This window comes from Narcine bancroftii, chromosome 2 (genome assembly GCF_036971445.1).
Source record: "Narcine bancroftii isolate sNarBan1 chromosome 2, sNarBan1.hap1, whole genome shotgun sequence".
NCBI lineage: Eukaryota > Metazoa > Chordata > Chondrichthyes > Torpediniformes > Narcinidae > Narcine > Narcine bancroftii.
The window spans coordinates 51,781,017-51,804,776 of NC_091470.1; the positions used below are offsets into that span (position 1 = coordinate 51,781,017).

The 23,760-nt window shown below is 43.8% G+C and overlaps 1 protein-coding gene across 3 annotated transcripts; it reads right to left on the reverse strand.

Moving 5' to 3' along the window:
- Window positions 1-1,349: 1,349 nt before the first annotated feature.
- Window positions 1,350-12,466, reverse strand: LOC138753533 (transmembrane protein 17-like). 3 transcript variants are annotated; one of them, XR_011351227.1, is made up of 5 exons: window positions 12,276-12,466; window positions 10,054-10,157; window positions 9,439-9,552; window positions 6,844-9,019; window positions 1,350-5,412 (listed from the first exon to the last, which is right to left on the reverse strand). XR_011351227.1 is itself a non-coding variant. In XM_069916668.1 (4 exons), exons 1-4 carry the CDS (start codon window positions 12,307-12,309, stop codon window positions 8,732-8,734), a joined length of 540 nt encoding a protein of 179 aa, XP_069772769.1. In that variant the 5' UTR covers window positions 12,310-12,466; the 3' UTR covers window positions 1,350-8,731. The 3 variants fall into 3 exon arrangements, 1 of the variants encoding a protein (XP_069772769.1); XR_011351228.1 differs by having other exon boundaries at window positions 1,350-4,117; window positions 4,215-9,019; XM_069916668.1 differs by having other exon boundaries at window positions 1,350-9,019.
- Window positions 12,467-23,760: the final 11,294 nt, after the last annotated feature.

The following is a 23,760-nucleotide window of genomic DNA, read 5'->3' on the forward strand; positions in this document are numbered from 1 at the left end:
TCTGATTATCTACTAGTATCTTATTCTACACCTTGTAGCTCTTTTAAAGCTGGTGAACAGCACATGAAGTGTTGGAGAAAATCAGCTGGTCATGGATCATCCATAGAAAGTAAAAGGCACACGATGATTTGGATAATGTAATTAATACTACCACACCTCACCAATGAAGCCAACTGAATATATCCATGTAGGATTAATGTCTTCCCTGCCTGCAGCCCAATGATGTCGTTGCCACTGGCTGTATAGAAATCATGAAGAGGGATTTTCTAGTATATAATGGGGTGGGGGGGAGGAGGGAACATCAGAATTCTTTATGTAAATTTGTGATATTGTTTGCCTCACTGGCTATTAAGTAACAGCTAACATTGTAATACCATCCCCTTTTTTTCACCTCCCTATGTTACAAGCTCAGCACTATGTATCAAATTGTCCAAAGGGGTTGTCTCCCTTTCTCTCTGAGTAATAAATCACACATCCCCATTTGGGTAGGTATTATGAGCCACTCTTCCTGCAGATATCCAAGAATGATAAACCCATAAATTTGTGTTTGCTTTAAGAGGGTTTTATGATATGTTATGCACTGACTTTCTTTCTTTCTTTTTATTTTTTTTTATTGAGTTTAATCCTATATACATGTTCTACTAATGGAACAAAGGAATATCATAACATATATCATATAATTTACATAAATGCACTTTACAACAAATTTCACCATAATTGTTAATTTGACTTAATTTGTTAAAATAATTAAGAATATAAACTACTTGAGTTACATTATACCAACATTCGTCATACCTTGGTGTAATACCTAAGTATTTGTTATAATTCATTCCCATCATAATTAAACCATATATGATCAACTTATCTAAAAAAAACTAATACTAATCTAACCCCTCCCTCTAATCAAGGTTATGTAATAGGACCAAAAGAAATATGAAAATGGATCAAGTAGCAACCCTCAGAGGGTAGACGGAGCACCTCTAGAGCATCCAAATGACCTAAAACTGCCAATTGTGATAGCATTCTATGAATGGGCCCAACATTTTTTCAAACTGAAACTTTCTACCTTTAATATTTTATCTAATTTTCTCTAAACTTGGACATGTCATTACATCACGTAACCATTGTGCATGAGTTGGTGAGAGTTCATCTTTTCATTTCTTTAAAACTCCTCATCTGGCTATCAACATGCTAAAAGCAATAACTTTCTCTTAAGATGCCAACAAAAGTTTATCTGGTTCGTGAGAAAAGCCAAACAAGGCAATTAAAAGGCACAGGTCTATTTGAATCTTAAAAATCATTGATAAAGATCGAAAGATAATCTCCCAAAACATATGAAACAATGAGGCTTCAAAAAATGCACTTTTAATACAGTGAGTCAACATCTGAATAAAAACGAGATCATTTCAGTTTAGACATATGTATTCTGTGTACCACCTTAAATTGTAATAAATAGGGCCTTGCACAAAATGAAGAATCATTGATTAAATTAAGAGGGGAATATCAATCCTCATCAGAGAATATTATTGAGATCACACTCCCAATCATTTTTAATTCAAGCCATTGAGGCTGATTTTAAATCATTATAAATATGTGATATCAATCCACTGTGAACAAACTTTAAGTCAAGAAATACATCAAGAATATTTGAATCTGCAATTTGAGGAAAATCATGTAGTTTAGACTGAATAAAATGCCTAACTTGCAAATTTCTTTTAAAAAAAAGTCTATTAGAGAGATTAAATTTAACTGATAACTTTGCCGCTTTTGAACAATTATCTTAAATAAATAAATCTTTATAACTTTTAATGCCTAATCTGTACCATTCCTTAAATCCTCCATCTAAAATGGTGGGTGGGAAAAGATGGTTATCTATAATCGGACTAGCTAGAGAAAAACTGTTATAACCAAAAGATGTCCACATTCTCAACCTATTTCTCATTATCAGATTATGTGTCAATTTAGAAAATGAAAAGGGTAACACTAAACCTAAAATTGCCAACATTTCCATTTCTAACCAAAGTGGGCGGGTTACTAATTAATCAAATTTTAATAAATAAAAGTAAACTGTGTATATTAATTGCTCAATAATAGAATCAAAAATATGGAAGTGATAATCTCCCATTCCTTATAGTTTTCTGAAGATGGGCTTTATTTAAATGTGGTTGTTTTTCCTGCTATATATAAGAAGAAATAACCAAATCCAATGAATTGAAGAAGGATTTTGGGATAAAAACTGGTAAGGCTTGAAAAATGTACAAATATTTAGGTAGAATGTTCATTTTAATCAAATTAATTTGTACAATCAATGTAATCAAAAGTGGTGACCATCCCAATAGTAAAACTTTAATTTGATTAAATAATACTTCAAAATTTTCTTTCATAAACTTTTTAGAACTTTTTGTGATTGTAATTCATAAATATTGGAATTGGTCTTTCACTATTTTAAATGTAAAATTAGGATACATAGAAAAAGATCCCCTTAAAGGTAAAAGTTCATTCTTGTGCAAATTTACTTTATAACCTGAAAATTTTCCAAATTGAGTGAGCATAATTAATATATTTGGTCTAGAAATCTGGTTTGAAGAAAAAAGCAATAGACCATCTGTATAAAGAGATTCTTGATGTTCAATTCAGTTTCTGGTTATTCCTTTAAATTCTCTACATTGTCAAAGGGCAACCACTAATGGTTTTAATACTCTATCAAAAAAGTAAAGGACTTAATGGCCTAAACATTTTCAACTGTGGTAAATTCAAATTAATTGAAGCCATAGGACATGAATATAATAATTTAATCCAATTTTAAAAATATGGACCAAAATTAAATGTCTTTAAAGTAGCAAATAAATATTCCCATTCTGCCCAATGAAACATTTTTTTAGCGTCTAATGAAACAGCTTATTCTGTCATAGGGATAGAGGGAAAATATAGTTATTCAATATGTGATAGATAAGGATAATGATTTTTAATAAAACCTGTTTGGTCAGAGTTAATCATTATTGATAGAGTAGTTTCTAATCTGTATGCTTAAATTTTAGATAAAAATCTAATGAAATTGGTCTGTAAAAAGCACCTTCTGTGGCTACTTCCCTTTTTTCCAAAATAAGAGAAATACTAGCCTCATTAAAGGAAGAAGGTAGCTTTCCCTCTTTAAATGAATCTTGCAACACAGAACTTAAGTTAGGTACAGGCCATTTAGAGAAGGGTTTATAAAATTCTACAGAGAAGCTATCTGGTCCTGGAGATTTGCCAGACTGCAATGAAGAGATAGCAAGAGAAATTTCCTCCTGAGAAATAGGTACATGCAGCCTTATATGGTTGTCCAGTGATAAGGTGGGTAAATTTATTCAATCTAGAAAATCTGACATTGAAGTAAAATTATTCTTAAATTCAGAATTTTAGAGATTAGAATAAAATTGCCTAAATGTCTTGTTAATTTTAGAATGATCTGTCATTATTGCACCATCTCTCATCTCAATTATTTTTTTAAAACTGCAATACCTTCCTGCAGTATTTTTCACCATGAATATAAAAGTGGCTCTTACTTCTCAACAATTGTTATTCAATAGGGTATGTAGAAAGAAGATCATATTTGGTTTTAAGTTCAACTTGTAGTCTCACTAACCACACAGTGAGTGAAAAACCACACAGTCGAAAGTGAGTTTAACCAACTGCTTTACTGATTTAAAAGCCGTGCACTTAAGACCCCTCTCCCAGCAGCCTCTGCGACCTGCAGGGTGGAACTGATGTCAGCAACCAGGCTGTGGGCTTACCCCACACCCAGAGCTCTTACAGTCAGATCTTCCAGAGTTGCCTGTGAGCCAGTTAGCTTTCTGCGTGGGTGAGCCACCACATGACTCCCTACCCCACACCCCAGGACTGGGATTAGGAGGTGTAGAGTCCACGACCAACACTTCTAGTCTGTTTAGGCAGCCAACCTCATCAGCGTCGGGGTGGCACAGTCACAGGGTGTTCCAGGTCAAGGTTCACCGGCTTGAGGTGGTCAATGGTGAAGGTCTCCTCATGGCCATTCATGTTGACGAATGTGGTTCTGTTCTGATCCACCACCTTGTGCTGACCCATGTACAGCTGCTGCAGTGGAGTCCAGTGTATTCCCCTGTGAATGAAAATGTAGTTGTAGCCCCAGAGGTCCTGGAGACAAAGGAAGGTGTCAGGCCATGGCATAAGGTTGGAACAGGAGTTAGTGTTCCTACCTTCTCTTGGAGTCCTGGGTGTCTCCTCTGTGCCATTGGTTGTTGGCACAAACTTGCCTGGAACCATCAGTAGAGCATCATATACCAATTCCGCCAACGATGTGGCTGTCTTCTTTGGGAGCCAGACGTATGCCAAGAAGCACCCATGGGAGCTTGTCAACTCAATCCAGGCTTCAGAGGCACGTCATCAGGGCCAACAAGGTACCGGTGGAAAGACTCTACCAGGCCTTTGGACTACAAATGCTAGGCCATGGTGTCATGAAGCTGGATCCCAAATAGATGTGCCAGTGCCGACCATAGGCTGGATGTGAACTGCAACTCCCTGTCTGAGGTGATGTTGGCAGGCAGGCCAAAACATACAAATCAGATTGCAATGAGGGCTCTGGCACAGGACTCAATGGATGTGTCAGTCAGTGGTACAGCTTTTGCCCAGCTGATGAACCTGTTGACCATGGTGAACAGGTACCTTGCCCTCCAGGAGTCCAGAGGCAGACCAACTACGTCCACATGGACATGCTCAAACCTTTTGTGCATCTGCTGGAAGGGTTGGGGGGTGCATTCACGTGCCTTTGGACTTTGGAGGTCTGACAGTGTATGCATGTCCTGGCCCAGTGCCCAACTTGCTTGCGTAGGATGTGCCAAGCAAATATATCTGCCACCAGTCAGATGATTGTCAGAATAGACTGGTGAGCCAAGCCACGTATTGCATTCCTCCAAGTGGCAGGAACAATGGGCCAGGATTGGCTGGTGGACACGTCACAGAGGAGCTTACTGCCTGTTCAAACTAGACCTGTTGTGGCTGTAGGTCCAAGAAGTCAGCAGTTTCAGTGAAAGTGCTTGGGTCATTCATCATTGGATCCAAATACCACTCGGGGTCACCAATGTAGTCGTGCTAGCCACACGGCGAATGAAAAACCACGCAGAGTCAAAGTTCAACCAACTACTTGAATGATTCAAAAGCCATGCACTTGGAACTGACATCAGCCGCCAGGGTCTGGGCTTGCCCCACACCCGGAGCTCTCAGTCAGATCTGCCACAGATTTGCCCATGACTCCGTGAGCCAGTTCATCTGTTGCTTGGGTAAGCCATCACAAACTCTTCTTTGTCATCTGTTGCTTGGGTGAGCCATCACAAACTCTTCTTTGTCATCTGTTGCTTGGGTGAGCCATCACAAACTCTTCTTTGTATAGTTCTGGACCTTTATTTTGAGCAAATAGTATATCAATTTGTTTAATCTGATTAAGTCCAATCTTTATTAGCTGTTTACAAAATAATTTGTCCCCTCAAATAAGCTTTCGTAATATCCCAAACAATCAAATTGGGCATCAATGAGGAGGAAGTAGTATTAAAGAAAAACTATATTTGTTGTTCCAAAAATCTTAAAAATCCTTTATCTCTAAGTAAAATGGTATTCAATCTCCATTGTTTTTTAAAAACAGGAATATTAGAAAAATTGAAGGATAAAACTACAGGAGCGTGATCAGATATATTGCATGGTAGTCACGTTTTGGTTGAACACTGTACATTCAAGAAAAATGAATATTCTCTGCTATTAGGATTTTAAAAATCTGAAACACTAAAATTTGATAAAAAGGAATGAATGAAAATTGCCAATTTAGAAAAAATAGCAGATCTCGAAGAGTGATCTAAACCCACATCTAAACAACTGTTTAGAACATCAGGACCCGAGATCAATGAGTTGTGATTTAAATCGGGTAAGGCTGAGAAAAAAAAAAATACAGGTTCAGTACATAAACTTTGGCCAATACAATCAATTTGTGAGATAATGACTTTATTCCCCAAATGTCGTTTTCTTTCCACTGACTTCTCCTTCTTTAGGATCCTATTTGAAAGCCTAAACTTGTCACTCTTGCTCAGAGTGCCTTTGACTTTGGATCCAACTCTGTTTAATCAAGCCTCCACAAGCATCTTGGTGAGTCTTCACAAGCTCCTGTTTAATCAAGCCTCCACAAGCATCTTGGTGAGTCTTCACAAGCTCCTGTTTAATCAAGCCTCCACAAGCATCTTGGTGAGTCTTCACAAGCTCCTGTTTAATCAAGCCTCCACAAGCATCTTGGTGTGTCTTCACAAGCTCCTGTTTAATCAAGCCTCCACAAGCATCTTGGTGAGTCTTCACAAGCTCCTGTTGAAATGCCAACTTAATGTGATGGACTCATTTTGAAAATATTGTCCATCATCCCTTGAACGATGAGACTTAAATGTTTTTAAAGTATGATTTCAAAGATCTTTTGATGGCTCTACTTTCATCAAAAGGAGCCAAGAACACTTAAGTGTAATAATCTGACATTTGACACTATTGATAGGTATCTTTGTGCTGTAATTGTTCGAGTTGCTTTGTGATGTCATCTTATCACTGTGACTTCCTGCTTCATGTATATTTTTTCTTCTCCTCCAGCTGTAAGTTGCCGTGAGTATCTGAAGTATATTGAGTCACTCGAACTGCTCTGATTTTAGTCGATCTACATTGTTTCGCTTCCTGCCATTAAATCGCTGGAAAGGAAGTGACTGCAAGGTTCCAGCAAAGGAACCCTGCCCATGTCGTGAGCTTGGAATCTTTTAACACATTATTTAGTCAATCGAAGGTAAATTCTTGTCTGCTTATACTTACCGTTAATAGATTCCAATTAATATGGATTAATCGCCCTCAGAAGTATCAGTGCTGATGGATGTTTTTATACCAATAAGATTGTTCTGTTCCTTTCTTTATGGAAGAGACTTGCACTCAGTTGCACTGTATATGAAAGCTTGTAGAAGAGATTTAAGGGGGTTATAAATCCAAATTAAGAGCAACACGCTTGACAAGTCGTCATTCAGCAAGTTCCACTGGTTACTTAAATGTGTTTAAGTTCAAAATGGAGATGGGAGTTGCGTAATAAACTTATTCGAGGATTTTAACTTGTTTCCATATGTTTTAAAGTATTTTCTTCCTGGTTGCTGTGACTCGAACCGTCAGCTAAGCCACCCCAGCTTTTATTTTATTGTAGTTTTAACAAAATAACTCTTTCACAAGTGAATTCCCCATTTTGTGCAGCCTTGCTTAAGGGAGGTGCAAAAATAAACTCGATTTGTAAATTGTGATCGCAGTATATTTGGCTGAGCAGGGCGCAGTTTCATATAGAGTCACTTGTTGAAAAATAGCGAAGTTATCTTGCATTAGGATCTCATATTAAATCACGGAACTTGTCGGTGCAAGATTTTAAACCAATTTGTTTTGTCTGTAAAACACAAAAAAGTGGCAAAACAACAATGAGTTGCTGGTGGGACTCCCAAGGTCAGAAGGCATCTGTGGAGGGAAATGGGGTTGACGTTTTGGGTCAAGACCCTTCATCAGGACTGAATGTGCAGGTGGAGATGGTCACTACAAGGAGCAAAGGTGGATGGATGAGGCAAGGCTCATTAGGTAGTTGATGGATGGAGGAGGGGTTAAGGATGACGGATCGAAACATAATCACATATAAAGAGGCTGGGTTAAGGATGACGGATCGAAACATAACCACATATAAAGGGGCTGATGGTCTATTGAACACAAGTCAAAAGTAACATATTTGTGTTCCCTGAGGGACGACATGTACCAGCAACAAGAGTGAAAACAAATAGTATTATCCTGTTGATGTCACATTGCAGAAAAAAACCCAATGGCAATGTTAACTTGTGGAGATTGGGTCACTCATAAAAATATCTTCAATGACCCGTGAGAAAATAGCTGGCATTATAAATAAGATTTGCTATTCACATCAATATTTAATGCAAAGTGCATTTCTTAGCAATTGAAGTATATTGTTTCAATAATTTTTTGTTTTCTTCTCTCTAGTACTTGGTATTCAGCCAGATCCAGTCTGCCAACCTTCAAGGCAACATGCCCAGCTGCGGGGAGCTCTTATGGTCACTTTTCTGGCTTATTGTATTGTTCTTTATCGGCTGGCCACTCAGTATATTCTTCGGAGGCATCTATGGGTTTTTGTCACCACTGACTACATGTGTTGGATTGGATCAGGTCACAGATATTCTGCTCAAAGGTGCAAATATAGGCAGATCCTGTGCTGAGAATATTAGATCAAGCAAAGCCCTCTGCTAAAAAATTACATCAGCTGCCTTTTCAGTGATGAAGAAATGCCATCTCAACTTCGAGCTGTCCACTTCAACACAGGTTAATATGGACCAGCCAGTTCAAAAGGCAGTCAGATAATTCTCCCTCATGCTTCTGACCTAAACGAGGACCGCAGATTTTACTTTTTTTCTTTTATGGCTTATTTTAGCAGAATAATGCATTTTAGATTATTTGTAAGTGATATTGCAATAAATGGCCATCCTCTCAAATGTACCAAATAATCAATAGTTTTCCAATTCCTCATTTATATCAATGACCCATCTTATTATTTCCATGAAACTGGCTAGAGTATTGGTGTCATCAGTGAATCTAGAGGTGCTTGGCCATGCAGTCACATAGATGTGCAGGAGATACAAGGGATAGGGTACTTCCCTCAGCTCCGAACCGCTCAACCTGGATGCTGGGTGAAGGACCTCCTCTGGACGCAGGGGGAGGCTCCCTCCTGCGCTTCCCGGCCTGACAGGTGGGCCAAGTGGAAGCTGAGCTCGAGCTGGGAGGCAAGTCGGCGGAGAGCGAGAAGGCTCAACCACAGTTGGGTCAGGAGAAGTGTCAGGTAGACAAGGCCCAGACCCCACTCCAGGGGCAGGACTCTCAGCTGTGGGTTACAGAGCCCAAACAGAACCATGGGGAGCTGGAGGAGTAGAGTTAGCAGCCAGGAGCCCGCTAGGGCTGGGACCTGTGGGGAAAGAGAGAAAGAGTGGGGGAGGGGATGTGGGGGAGGGGAGATAGAGGGTGAGTGGGGGTAGGAGAGAGGGCAAGGTGGGGGTGGAAATAGGGAGGGAGGAAACACCTCAGTTTTCTCCAACACTGCAATCCCAAGACCCATCAGCACATTAATACTATCCCTCCCCACACCCAAGAGAAGGCACAGCAACATCCAACAAGCAAAAGAATGTGGTGTGAAGTCCTTCCCTCGTCACTGCCCCCTCACCCCTCCCTCACCACCTCCTCGTATGGCCCCTCATCCCCTTCCCTTCCCCCCTCTCCTCCATTCCCCTCCCCTTCCCCCTCCATTCCCCTTCCCTTCCCCTATTCTGTTTCCCTACCCTTTTGCCCCCTCCCTCAGTTCTCTCCCCTACCCCTCCCAGCCCTGACCTTCTCCTGCAGATTCCCCATGTAGCCCAGGGCCAGTCGGGCTGCTTCCACCAGGGTCATGACGACAATGAGAGCGCTGAGTATGATCCGGTAGTAGGTGCTGAGCATGTGGTACTGGGGGTAGGACAGCAGGTGAGGGGAGGGGGGGAGAGTAGAAGGGTAGTGAGTGGAAAATTAAATAATTGTTACATTGACTTCAACTTGCATTTACAGGATCTCTGGCTCCCTCTCTCTCCCCCCCCCGCCCCCCCCCCCCACTGATTCACAGACGCTCTCTCTCCATCACGACATTTAGAGGGAATCTCTCCCGATACCCATTTATAGAGGGAATCTCTCCCGATACCCATTTATAGAAGGAATCTCTATCCCATCATTCCCCATTTGTAATAGATCCCTCCTTTCCATTCCCTATTCACTTTCCTACTCTCCATTCCCCCCCCCCCCACCTCCAACAATCACAGAGGGCATCTCTATACTCATTTATAGTGGGAGTCTCTCTCTCCGTCCATCCTTTAGAGGGGTTCGCTCTCCCTCTCACCCTCACCATCCCTAATCCAGGAACCACAGGTCACTAATGGGTTGCAGGCTGATGTCTCCCCTGACAACAGAACTTACCTTCGTCTCCAACATCACCACCTGGCAAACCCACCAGAAAGGAAAGAAGAAGGTATTGAAATAGAGGGACATCTGTAGAGGGAGACTGGAGACCAAAGTCCTTCCTGAGAAAGAGAGGGGTGGGGAAATTACCCTGTGTTCCAGAAACCCTCCCACCCAGACCTCTCCATGTCTCTGTAGCCCCCTTCTATCCCCTGCACTCCTCCAAGTCCCCACAGTCCCCTACACACCCCTCTCCTCCCCTCTTTCTCCCTTCCCCTCTCTCCCTTCTCCTCTCCCTCCCTCCCTCTCCTCTCTTCCCCTTCCCTCTCTCCTCTCTTCCCCTCCCTCTCCTCTCTTCCCCTTCCCTCTCTCTTCCCCTTCCCTCTCTCCTCCCCTTCCCTCTCCTCTCTTCCCCTTCCCTCTCCTCTCTTCCCCTTCCCTCTCCTCTCTTCCCCTCCCTCTCCTCTCTTCCCCTTTCCTCTCCTCTCTTCCCCTTCCCTCTCCTCTCTTCCCCTTCCCTCTCCTCTCTTCCCCTTCCCTCTCCTCTCTTCCCCTTCCCTCTCCTCTCTTCCCCTTCCCTCTCTCCTCTCTTCCCCTTCCCTCTCCTCTCTTCCCCTTCCCTCTCTCCTCTCTTCCCCTTCCCTCTCCTCTCTTCCCCTTCCCTCTCTCCTCTCTTCCCCTTCCCTCTCTCCTCTCTTCCCCTTCCCTCTCCTCTCTTCCCCTTCCCTCTCCTCTCTTCCCCTTCCCTCTCTCCTCTCTTCCCCTTCCCTCTCCTCTCTTCCCCTTCCCTCTCCTCTCTTCCCCTTCCCTCTCCTCTCTTCCCCTTCCCTCTCCTCTCTTCCCCTTCCCTCTCTCCTCTCTTCCCCTTCCCTCTCCTCTCTTCCCCTTCCCTCTCTCCTCTCTTCCCCTTCCCTCTCCTCTCTTCCCCTTCCCTCTCTCCTCTCTTCCCCTTCCCTCTCTCCTCTCTTCCCCTTCCCTCTCCTCTCTTCCCCTTCCCTCTCCTCTCTTCCCCTTCCCTCTCTCCTCTCTTCCCCTTCCCTCTCCTCTCTTCCCCTTCCCTCTCTCCTCTCTTCCCCTTCCCTCTCCTCTCTTCCCCTTCCCTCTCCTCTCTTCCCCTTCCCTCTCCTCTCTTCCCCTTCCCTCTCCTCTCTTCCCCTTCCCTCTCTCCTCTCTTCCCCTTCCCTCTCCTCTCTTCCCCTTCCCTCTCTCCTCTCTTCCCCTTCCCTCTCCTCTCTTCCCCTTCCCTCTCTCCTCTCTTCCCCTTCCCTCTCTCCTCTCTTCCCCTTCCCTCTCCTCTCTTCCCCTTCCCTCTCCTCTCTTCCCCTTCCCTCTCTCCTCTCTTCCCCTTCCCTCTCCTCTCTTCCCCTTCCCTCTCCTCTCTTCCCCTTCCCTCTCCTCTCTTCCCCTTCCCTCTCCTCTCTTCCCCTTCCCTCTCTCCTCTCTTCCCCTTCCCTCTCCTCTCTTCCCCTTCCCTCTCTCCTCTCTTCCCCTTCCCTCTCCTCTCTTCCCCTTCCCTCTCTCCTCTCTTCCCCTTCCCTCTCTCCTCTCTTCCCCTTCCCTCTCCTCTCTTCCCCTTCCCTCTCCTCTCTTCCCCTTCCCTCTCTCCTCTCTTCCCCTTCCCTCTCCTCTCTTCCCCTTCCCTCTCTCCTCTCTTCCCCTTCCCTCTCCTCTCTTCCCCTTCCCTCTCTCCTCTCTTCCCCTTCCCTCTCTCCTCTCTTCCCCTTCCCTCTCCTCTCTTCCCCTTCCCTCTCCTCTCTTCCCCTTCCCTCTCTCCTCTCTTCCCCTTCCCTCTCCTCTCTTCCCCTTCCCTCTCTCCTCTCTTCCCCTTCCCTCTCCTCTCTTCCCCTTCCCTCTCCTCTCTTCCCCTTCCCTCTCCTCTCTTCCCCTTCCCTCTCCTCTCTTCCCCTTCCCTCTCTCCTCTCTTCCCCTTCCCTCTCCTCTCTTCCCCTTCCCTCTCTCCTCTCTTCCCCTTCCCTCTCCTCTCTTCCCCTTCCCTCTCTCCTCTCTTCCCCTTCCCTCTCTCCTCTCTTCCCCTTCCCTCTCCTCTCTTCCCCTTCCCTCTCCTCTCTTCCCCTTCCCTCTCTCCTCTCTTCCCCTTCCCTCTCCTCTCTTCCCCTTCCCTCTCTCCTCTCTTCCCCTTCCCTCTCCTCTCTTCCCCTTCCCTCTCCTCTCTTCCCCTTCCCTCTCCTACCACTCTCTTCCCTTCCTCTCTCTTTGCCCCCACCCCTGCCTCTTCTCACCAGGGTAACAATTCAGAGCTGGGTTTCCCTCCATGGCGACAGGGGTGGACCCAGGCTTGCTCCCCTCCCTCAGACGTTTTTCGGTAATCAGACGCTAATGTCGGGGCGGCCCCCTCGCCGTTGGTAACCAGTCGGGGCGGGGGAGAGCAAAGATGCTACCGCCGAGGGGCTTCTGCGCTGGCGCATTCGCGTTTTCGAGACGTCTTCGACGTCGACCAGCCGGTGCCCATCACAAAGATGGCCACCAGGGCACTGACCGCCATCTTTGGTCCTGGCCAGTAGAAAAACAGTTGGCCATTCAGGTCAACTTAAGTCTAGTATTGGGACATTTAAATTTTTTTTAGAGAGAATATAACTTTAAGTGTAATGATTTTATAGAATACAGTACATTAATCTAAAGTAGTGTACCACATGGTTAATATAACGATACATAATTAACTCCATATTTAAGATAATATACAAACATTAAAATAAATTAATGTCTTCAAAGGAATGGGGGTTACAGAGATAAGGAGGGTTGTAAGGAAACAGAAAAGGTCACAGAGACAAATGAAATCAAGTCAACTTTATTTATCATTCACACCATGCGTGCACGGTAGGATGAGATAGCGTTTCTCCAGGACCACAGAGCATATTTACATAGCAGTTAACACATTAAAATATTAAGGTTTTAAGACATATACACTGAAAGTCTACGGTGCACTATGTGGGAGTTCAGGAGCCTGATGCTTGGGACAAAAGCTGTTTCCCACTGTGGATGCAAAGGCCCGAGTGCTTCAGTACCTCCTGCCAGATGGCAGAAGGAAGAACAGTTTACACGCGGGAAGTTTGGAGTCTTTCACAATGTTTATTGCTTTTTGCCTGCATCGAATATAGTAGATGTCCTCAATGCTAGGAAGACATTCCCCAATGGTCTTTTCCACTGAACTCACTATCCTCTGCAGGGTCTTGCGGTCCAAAGTGCTATAGCTTCCAAACCAGGCGGTGATAGAGTTGCATAGGATGCTCTCAATACATCCTCTGTAGAATGTAGTGAGGATGAAGGGTGGGAGATGGACTTTCCTCAGCCTTCACAGGAAGTAGAGGTGCTGATGCGCTTTCTTGGCAATGGAGCTGGTGATAAGGGACCAGGTGAGGTTCTCCGCCAGGTGCACACTGAGGAACTTGATACTCTTGATGACCTCAACAGTAGAGGTATCAATGGTCAGGGGGGAGCATGATCTCCCTGGGCCCTCCTGAAGTTGACAACCATCTCTTTTGCTTTTTTTTACATTCAGATACAAGTTTTTTGCTCTGCATCAGTTCATTGGTGTCTGCACTTTCTCTCTGTATGCTGCCTCCTCGTTCTTACTGATAAGGTCTACGCTGTTGTGTCTTCAGCGAACTTGATGTGGTTCGAGCTGTGTTTGGCTGCACTATTGATGGTCAGCAGATTGAACAGCAATGGAGTAAGCATGCAGTTCTGGGGAGGGATGTGATGGTCAGTGTGATGGTCTTGGAGAGGTTGTTTCCAATCCGGACTGCTTGAGGTCTCCCCATCAGGAAGTTGAGAATCAAATTGCAGAGGGAGGTGTTTAGTCTCAGCAGGCCCACCTTCCCTGTCAGGTACTGAGGTATAATCGTGTTGAATGCCGAACTGAAGTCAATAAACAGCATTTGAACATGCAAGTCTTTATTTTCCAGGTGGGCGAGGGCTAGATGAAGGGCAGTGGTGATAGCATCCTCCGTGGAGCAGTTGGATCTATATTTGAACTGCAGGGGTTCTAATGATAGGGACAGCAGGAGCTTGATGTCCTCCATGACAAGCATCTCGAAGTACTTCATGATGCTGGACGTGAGTGCGACAGGGCGGTAGTCATTGAGGCAGGGCACAGATGACTTCTTTGTCACAGGGACAATGGTGGTGGTTTTGAAGCACGTTGGGACCATGGCGCTCCTCAGGGAGATGTTAAAGATGTCAGTGAGAACATCTGGTAGCTGAGCTTCACAACTCCTGAGCACTTTGCCAGGAATGTTACCCGGTCCAGTAGCTTTCCTTGGGTTGGCTTTGCCTAATTCAATCTTAATATCAGCCACTGTAAGACACAACACCTGATCATTTGAAGGAGAGGTGGTTTTCTCTGCTGCCACATCGTTTTTCACCTCAAATCACATGCAGAAGTTGTTCAGTTCACCTGGAGGAATTAGAGAGAACTGGAAATGGTTACAGAGACAGGAAGGGGTGTAGGGAGCAGGAGGGTCCATGTTACAGAGACAGGGAGGGATGTAGGGAGCTAGAGGATCAATGTTACAGAAACAGGGAGGGGTGTAAGGAACTGGAGGATCCATGTTACAGAGACAGGGAGGGGTGTTCAGAACTGGAGATAGGTTTACAGAGACAGGAAGGAGTGTAGGAGACCAGAGTTGGGTCACTAGAGAGAGGAAGGGGTGTAGGGGACTGGAGTGGGTCTTCAGAGACAGAGGGGTTTAGGGAACTGGAGCAGGTTTACAGAAACAGGGAGAAGTGTAGGGGCTGGAGTTGGGTTTATAGAGACAAAGAAGGGTGGGGGTGTTACAGAGACAGGGAAGGTTGTAGGGGGGTTACATAGGCAGGGAGGGTTGTAAGGAACTGGAAGTGGGTTAGAGAGACAGGGAGGGGAGGAGGGGGGGTGGTTTACAAAGACAGGTGTGTAGAGGGGACTGGAGTGGGTGAGGAAGGAGACCATGGATATACTCAAAGGACAGTACCTGTCTAAAATCAATGTCGTCTACACCAAACACATTCTAGCGACTCGTAAACAATGACATGGTGAGTGCAATGGTGAATTTATTTGGGCCTTGTGAGCACTTGGATGGGCCTGTGAATGCAAGGCCGTGTCCACTGCAGAGTTACACAGAGGACCTGATCAGGGACGCTTGGGTCGCGGAGATCAGGTTGAACTACATGTGACAGAAACTCTTAGAGCAAGGGGAGCTCAGTCTCCGGAGGGCAGTTGAGCTGGCTGGTATGCTGGATGTGACTCTCCAGAACATGGAGGCTTACTTGACCGACAATGCAGCCACCTCGTAGTTATCCTGGGCGCCACCACCTTGGGACGTGCCGCCACCCCTTCGCTAACAGCGAACACAGCAGCAGTGCTCTGCGACCACCTCCTATCACTTTGGTCCGGCTCCAGTGGTGATCCAAACACAGCTGAGGTGGTACAGGAGCACCCAAAATGCTACTTCTGTGGCCTGGGTAAGCATCAGAGATAACACTGCCCAGCTGAAGATTTAACTTCCTATAGCTGCGGGAAGAAGGGCCACTATGCCAAAATGTGCAAGTCAAAACCCCTTCCTAGCAGTGCCATATATATATCATTGGGGTCACTGTCCTAGACACAGTCATCACCTGGAGCCAGCAACGCCATGTGCAATCTGTGGGGGCCACCATCTTGGGTGCCAACTTCGGGACCCAGCAGCGCTGTATGTGGGCCATGGTGGCTACCATCTTCTGGATCACGCAGTGCTGCGTGCCAGCCCTGTTGGCCACCATCTTGGACATCACCATCTTCCACAGCAGTGATGTGCAGTGTCTTGACAATGGCCTGCATTACATTCGACCAGGACAGCCCACATCAACTTGCCAGGTCGATGATGGATATTCAGGTAAACAGCCATGAGATGAGTTGCTTATTCGATAGTGGGAACACAGAGGGCTTTATACACCCAGATACAGTGTGATGCCTTTCCCTTACAGTATTGCCAGTGAGCCAGAAGGTCTCCTTGGCATCCAAGTTGCACACAGTGGACGTCTGGAGCTTGTGCGTAGTGACTCTAACAGTGCGGGGTACTGAATGCAAGGACTTTAAGCTGATGGTAATGCCGCAGCTCTGTACTGCTGTGCTATTGGGACTGGATTTTCAGTGTCACCTTAAAAGCTCAATGATGGAGTTTAATGGGCCCCAACCACCCCTCACTGTGTAGAACAAGCAATTTTCAAACTGACCACTGCACGCTACCCACCCGCTGCAACCCCCCCCCCCCCCCCCCCCATTGCACACTGCCAACAACCCAACTGTTCACCACGTATGACCTGCAGGCTTTCCACACTTAAAATTAGCCCCCCCCCCCCCACCGTCATTATTCGCCAACCTCACTCTCAACTGTAAACCTATCGTCACTAAAAGTAGGTGGCATACTGCCAGGGTCAGGGCTTTCATCCAGGCAGAGGTACTGCACTTATTCAAATAGGGATTATCAAAACCAGCACAAGCCCCTGGAGAGCACAGGCAGTGGTAGTATTGAATGGGGAAAAGAATAGGATGATCATCGACTACAGTCAGACCATCAAGAGATGCATGCAATTGGATGCATACCCCCTCCCACATATTGCCAACAAGATCAACCAAATTGTGCAGTATCAGGTCTTTTCGACCACTGACCTGAAATCGGCATATCACCAGCTCCCTATCCAGATTATTTAATAGATAGTGTTCCCGTCGTATGTAAAGCAAATGATTTGGGACCCAGTCTGCTGGAATAATAAAAGAGTTTAGGAGCCCCCCACTGTCCCATGAATCCTGACGAGCACAACATCACCTAGCAGCAGTGCAGACACCGGACTACCTATTGTCCAAGTTGGGGGATAGGTAGTTTGGTGCCTGTTGCCGGCAGTGCCAGGTCGTGTTGTGCTAGATTGGGGGGGGCACCTAAACTCTTCCTTGTTATCCAGCATACAGGAGATTATAGGCAGGATTCAACCCCCACCCCTCCAAACCTCCACATTTCCTTCAAAGTATTAGATTTTTAACCTCTCTCCGACCAAAATGGATGTTAAAAGGGACCTTGGGGTATGAGGGTAGGATACGGTGAATGGTGAGGACTGTCAAGGAACATATATAACCCATATGAAGCTCCTGAGGAGAATCAAGATGGGGAAGTCCCAATGTAATATACCAAGGAAGCCAAGAGATGGTTCTAGACAAACAAGTGAGTGTCGAGACATGGAGGGACATCAGGGCATGAGGGTGGATGCACAGTGTGTTTACTGATAGAGGGGCCTTAGAGTATGAGGGTGGGGAGTATAGAGGGATGGAGGGATCTCAGGGTATGTGGGTGGGATATGACACTCCCTGCCATTTACTAGTGAGGAGTGTTGCAGAATCTCTAGATTCAACCCATTTGAAGCCAGTGGAAGGATCGAGATGGGCTATAGGGGGAGTCGCCAATGTGAAAACAAGACATGATTCCAGAAGAACAATGGAGTGCTGAGGGATGGAGGGACTGGGGAGGGGGGGGGGTTTGAGGACATGGTGAATAGAGGGGAGTGTTGAGGGATGGTGGGTCCTCAGATTATGAGGGTGGGACACAAGGAAAATGCTTATGAAACAAAATTGTAATGATTTTTCTTCCTACACAGAAGAAATCCTCTCTATTCATCAGATCCATGTAATGACACACAAGGTAAATAGATCAGTCTCAGTCCTCCTCCCTGTAAGCCTGCTATTTTATTTCCTCCCACATGCCCATTAGTTCTCCTCAATACTTTTGCCACTTGCATACACAAAAGGCAGCCATCACGTTGTTAGGATGTTGGAAGAAAGCATAGCACTTTGGCTAAGATGACACAAATAGCACCCAAGCTCAAGGCCAAACCAGACACACTACATCTGTTCTCAGGATCTTTCTCACCTTCTTCTGTTGGTTCTCACATGCTGTCATGTGGATGAGAGGGTTATGGAAGGATGTGGTCAGTGCAGGTCAATGAGTCTAGGCTGAACAATAGCTTGGCACAGACTAGAAGGGGCGAAGGACCTGTTTCTGTTCCATGGTTCTATTCAAACTTACACCTTGCAGACTAAAAAAAATGATGTTGCTTCCTCTGTTATGCAGGTCCCAAATGCCCAGCAGAGGGCACCACCCCGTATCACAAGCTTGGTGATCATCTGTTGAAAGAATGGTAAGTGGAATTTGTTAGCAAATGGCCACAGTCATAGCTCTTACAAGTTGTGTTGTTTGGTTGATGGGTAAAAGGGAATATATTCCAACATTGGTTGATACTGAACAGTAAACGTAAAATAATTTCACAGGTCAACAAACTCATTCACTTCAATTTTCCTTCAAAAAATAATTTAATCCACTGACTTCTGGAATTTTAAGGATTGTGATGGCAATGTACTGGGAGATCTAACTTAAATGACCACTGTCACAATTATACATTTAGTAATATGATAGGAAACCGATAAAAACATGAACAGTTTTAGTTATCTGTATGTACTTGTGTTGAAGTGTGGCATATGGTTACACTGGATCATGATAGTTTGGACTGACAAGATTCTTACTCAAAAATGCAAATGAAAATTATTATGTCAGGATACAGATTGTGACTTGACAGTCTAATTGCAGAAATAGAAAGATGACCAAAAATGTTGAAATTTTCAAGCAAGATACCCTCCCTGTAAGAGAGCTTTCCTATTTCTGTGCTAGAGTGAAGATGATGCAACAAGTTTGGGATTAATTGTTGAACAACTGCACTAAAGGCTTTCTTGACTGTGCCTCAGTCCTGAGCAATAACAGGTGGTTAGAACAGCTGATATTGGCAGGAGGATAATGTCTGGGAAATAATTTGGGCTTCATGTGATCATAGTGCACTTTCAAGAATTACATTTGCTCTGTCAGTTGTTGGTGTAACTCTAAATTTATTATTGCTTTTTAAAAATATATATAGTTCCCATCCATTCCAATATTGCTGCAGGTGCTAAATTACAGAGAGCAGTTGATAATCTAGAATCCACTGCGTAAAAGGATCCATTGGTGCTTTGCAATGTGAATTGGATGGGCAGTTTGAAGAGCTCCAGGGAAAGAACAGAAATTGGACTGATGAGAATATCGATAACAGGCTTGAATGTAATAAGATGATTGGTTTCTTGTTATGCTATAAATCTATGATAACATCCAAGCCACAAGTGCCAGCTAACAACTAATTCTGTTGGTCAAACACGTTATCATTCTGGGTCCATCAACATTCCGGGGTTATCAGTGACCAGGATCTGAGTGAGAGCACTTTCCATCTCATCAAAGTTTGTCTACCATTCACATGGTACTGCTTAGGAATATTATAGAATATTCTCCACTTGCCTGGATGCGTAGTCTCAAGAACTGTAATAATGTGGTGAAGATGTGGGATCTTTTATACATTCAACATAGTCTTATCCCTATGTGAGACCTTTTTGGGTGACTATAGGTAACTTTTTTGGAACAAGTTACAGGAGTTGTTTCTTTCCACTAAATCCCGATTTATTTTTGTTAGGAAATATTGAAGGTTCAAGTCCTAAATTGAAATTAGCAATTTATCAATTGAAATTTGTTAAATTAGTATTAGCGGTAGCAAAAAAATATATTGTAATTAGTTGGAAATCGAATTCATCGTTAACTGTGCCAAGGTGGCACGCTGAAATTCAAAGTTGTATTCCTTTGGAAAAAAAAATTACATATAATTTAAGAAATAAATATTCTATGATTTTACAAATTTGGTACCCATACACTCAAATAATGGGATTAAATTTGCAGTGATATCCTTATTCCTCTAGCCCACAGAATTATCCTCTGTATGTTTATGTTTGAACTGATGAGTTGTACTGCATGACATCTCTCTCTGCAATCCAAAGATTTTTTTTAAACTTTCTGTTTGCTTTCTTATCTTTTTATACCTGTGATCGATTATATTTTATATTTCACAAACAAACACAAGCACTTCACAAAACAGATCTCATTTAAGATGCCAGAGCTTTTCTCAAGCCAGACAATCCAGGCTTCGAGTGCCTTTGTAAAGACAATAAAAACTGTTTTGCTAGAGGTTTTTATGAGGTGCAAATAGAAGAAACTGAGCTCAAGAGACTTCACAAGTAGGTGTTAATTGGACATACTGTGGAGTAATGGATTATTGTTTTGAAAACAATAGTTGAACAGGCTCAGATGTTTGGGTCCAGTGCCACAATCTGTCTGGTTGCAGTTTGCTGTTCTAAGAAAGTCACGTGGTTTTGCAAGCAGAGAGCGAGAGAGACCAAACAGGCTTTCTCTGAGAGAGAGAGAGAGAGAGAAAGCTGGTTTTTCTGCAGTGGCTTTTGGAGGCTGTAACAACAAGCTGGCAGCTTCTTTAAACCCCATTTTGAAGATGGGTTGTGAGTTCTGAGTTCAATCTGTTGAAAACCCTTGTGGTCCGTACAAGAGGAAATGGCTGGCTAGAGTGTTTCACCTGAAATAAGGGGAACAAAAGGAACTTTGTGGTGACCTGCAGAAAAAGAGGTTATCATTTAGGAAAACCCTGATGGGACAAATTTCTTCGGCAAGACACTGAAGTGGCTAATCAGAAGGAATCAGTTTGTGGGTGTCCAACAAGCAACAAATCTCTCTCTGAAACCAACAAGAACCTTTCTGAGCAGTAACCAATTACCTTTAAAAACTAGAGCTTGGTGAAAATTCATAAATGTTAAATTCTGTGCACAGTATAAGAATTACCTGATACCGGTGAACTCGGAAGAGTGAGAATGAGATTGGACTGTGAATCAAATAACTTTTCTGCGCTTACGTACACATTACATACATATGCGCTTAGAATTAGAAGGGGGCTAAGTTAGGTTAATGGTGATAAGTTAAAGTGTGATCCTGTTTTCACGTTTAAAGATAATTAAAAATGACTTTTGTTTAAGTAACCATTTGTCTTGGTGAATTTCTATTGCTGCTGGGTTTTGGGGTCCTCTGGCCCTATTTTTTTGTAAACTTTTCTCAACTTGTATTTTTTTGGGGAGGGGTGAAAACCATCATCTATATAATAATTTGTTCTTTTGTTGATATATGTACCATTATAATAATTGTAGTTACTGCATATGGAATATTAAATTAATTTTTTTTGGACTGTAATAATTTTCATGAAAAATGAGTCCATTTTGCTGCACGCACCATTTTCTGCTTTAAATCCACCCACAGGATGGTCCTTAGGTGGTCATACATGCAGTTAAAATGTGAAAACTAAAAGTTACTGTCCAAAACATGATGCATTTTCAAAATATATCGAAGAGTATGAAGATCTTGGATGTACCAGAGAGACAAGGACTAAATTCACCAGAAAACTTCCAGTCTTGTCCATTCCAGCAAAGTAACAGTCTAGCAAATGTTAGTCACTGTGAAATGAGTCTTCTAGCACTTAAAGTTGTATTTTCCATTTGTAGAATCTTAAAATTGTAACTATTATTGAATACTTTAAGTTTCCTTTCCCTTCTCTTTCTGTCTCTTGTCCATCATTAATCCATTCATTTCTTTCACTTTATTTCATTAGTTGTATCTGATGTAAAATTGACTTAGAATATTCCAAATGCTGCTCAATAAGAGTCCTGCAGCTGGATTGGTAGAGGTTGCTTTTCCTTTTTTCATGTCCCTTTGATTTTGTTGCTCTCGGGTTACAGTTAGTTCCATTGCCATCACTAGATAGTCTCTGGGCTAACACGGGGGGTGGGGGAAAAGGAAAGCAGAGCAAATTCTGCCCCAGCTGCATTATATAACGCCATTTAATCTTTTCATTAAAATCCGCAGGAGGAACATAAAGGTCCAAATATTTTCTGCATTCCAAACAGACTGTATCATCCAAATCATAACCCTGCCATCCAAGCCTGACTGTGTGACAGCTGAGACGACACATTACATCAAATTCAGCATTTCATTTGAACCATCACCTCTCTATTCTGCTGATAGGTCATCAACCTGAAATCCCAACCATGCCTCTCTGCAGATGTTGCCTGACCTGCTGAGTGTTTACAGCATTTTCTGTGCTTAATCCACTGATCACCCATGGCAGAAACATAAGAAATAGGCCATCCGGCCCATTGAGCCTGCTCCGCCATTCAATAAGATCATTGACTCAACTGCCTTTTCCCCAAATCCCTTTATGTAAAAATCTAACTGAACCTTAACTATGTTTAATAAAGTAGTCTCAACCGCTTCCCTGGGCAGAGAATTCTACATAATCACTACTCCCTGGGAAAAACAGTTTTCCCTCATCTCCATCTTAAACCTACGCCCCTGAATATTGAGGCTGTGTCCCCTAGTTCTGGTCTCACCTACCAGTGAAAACAATTTCCCTTGCATAATTTTATATGTTTCTATAAGATCTCCCCTCATTCTTTTGAATTCTAGTGAGTATAATCCCAGACAATTTAGCCTCTCCTCATAGGTCAACTCCCTCATCTCTGGGATCAACCTCCTCTGGACTGCCTCCAAGTATGGAGACCAGAACTGTGCACAGTACTCCAGGCGTGGCCTCACCAGTCCCTTGTACAGTTGCAACATGACCTCACTGCTCTTGAATTCAATTGCTCTAGTGATGAAGGCCAACATTTCATTTGCCTTCTTAATAACCTGTTGTACCCGCAACCCAACTTTTTGCGATTCATGCACAAGCACTCCCAAGTCCTTCTGCACAACAGCTTTTCACTACTTCAATAATAATTTGCTCTTTTATTGTTCCTACCAAAGTTGGATGACCTCCCATTTACTAATGTTGTACTCCATCTGCTAGATCTTTGCCCACTTGCCTCATTTAATTATAGCCTTCCGCAGCCTCTCCACATCCTCTGCACAATTTGTTTTTCCATTCAATTTAGTATCATCCGCAAACTTGGCTAGAATTCTGGGTGAAGTTCTCAAATTCTAGGAAATGTCTGTGATGTCTTTACACTTTCAATGATTTTAATGGGGGTAAAAGCTCAAAAGAACAATCCTACTGAAAGACGATGCACATTGACTGTGACTGGTTGTCCCTTCACTTGGGCTCTCTAGAAATCTGGAAGCACCACTGATGATCAACGCGCTAATTTTGTTCGAGGCATTCACTCTGCCATAGCCACTGGCCAGTTGTAAGGCATTTTTTTTGGAGGGGGGGGGGGAATCACCTTGATTCATAATGAGAGAATTAAGAACGAACAATCAATGGGTCTTGCAGAGGGAGGTTGGCCCAATGTAACGTTTCTAAAACATATCCTCAATCTAAGAAAAACTAACTCTAATTCCACCGGTTATTCTCACTTTATGTATTTTCCTGGCAACAAACTGGAATTCAGGTGTGCTCAATAACTCTGCGGATTGCTCCAGTGAAGCCGGATCGTTGCCGCCAGCCGCTTGACCCAGCTGGGGTGGTCCCGGAAAATTCCTCGCTCTTTTGGTTATTTTGAGTAACCAAACTATCAGCCGCTGGAAGACGTTTCAGAATATGCCACACTGGCGACAACAAAGGGATGCATCTCCAGTCAAGGCCACCTTATCTGTCATGTTTGAAGCCCCCCCTCACTGACATAACTCTTAACCGGAACGTCAGAGGTCGGACCCCCCCCCCCCCCGCGACCCCAAATGGTTCACGGCCTCAGAAAGGTGCCCGGATCATTCACCCGAATTATGCACAGAAAGGTTTGCATTGATGCCAGTTGCACAAGAAAACAAAAACCTTCTAAAATAGAGGTTACAGCAAGAGTCGAGA

What these genes read in the sequence shown, in the direction of transcription:
- LOC138753533 (XM_069916668.1), bottom strand. Translation starts at nt 12,309, where the DNA reads ATGGAGGGAAACCCAGCTCTGAATTGTTACCCTG. An exon ending in TGGTGATGTTGGAGACGAAG is followed by an intron (nt 9,553 to 10,053) that starts GTAAGTTCTGTT and finishes TCCTACCCCCAG; the next exon opens with TACCACATGCTCAGCACCTA. An exon ending in TGGGGAATCTGCAGGAGAAG is followed by an intron (nt 9,020 to 9,438) that starts GTCAGGGCTGGG and finishes CTTTCCCCACAG; the next exon opens with GTCCCAGCCCTAGCGGGCTC.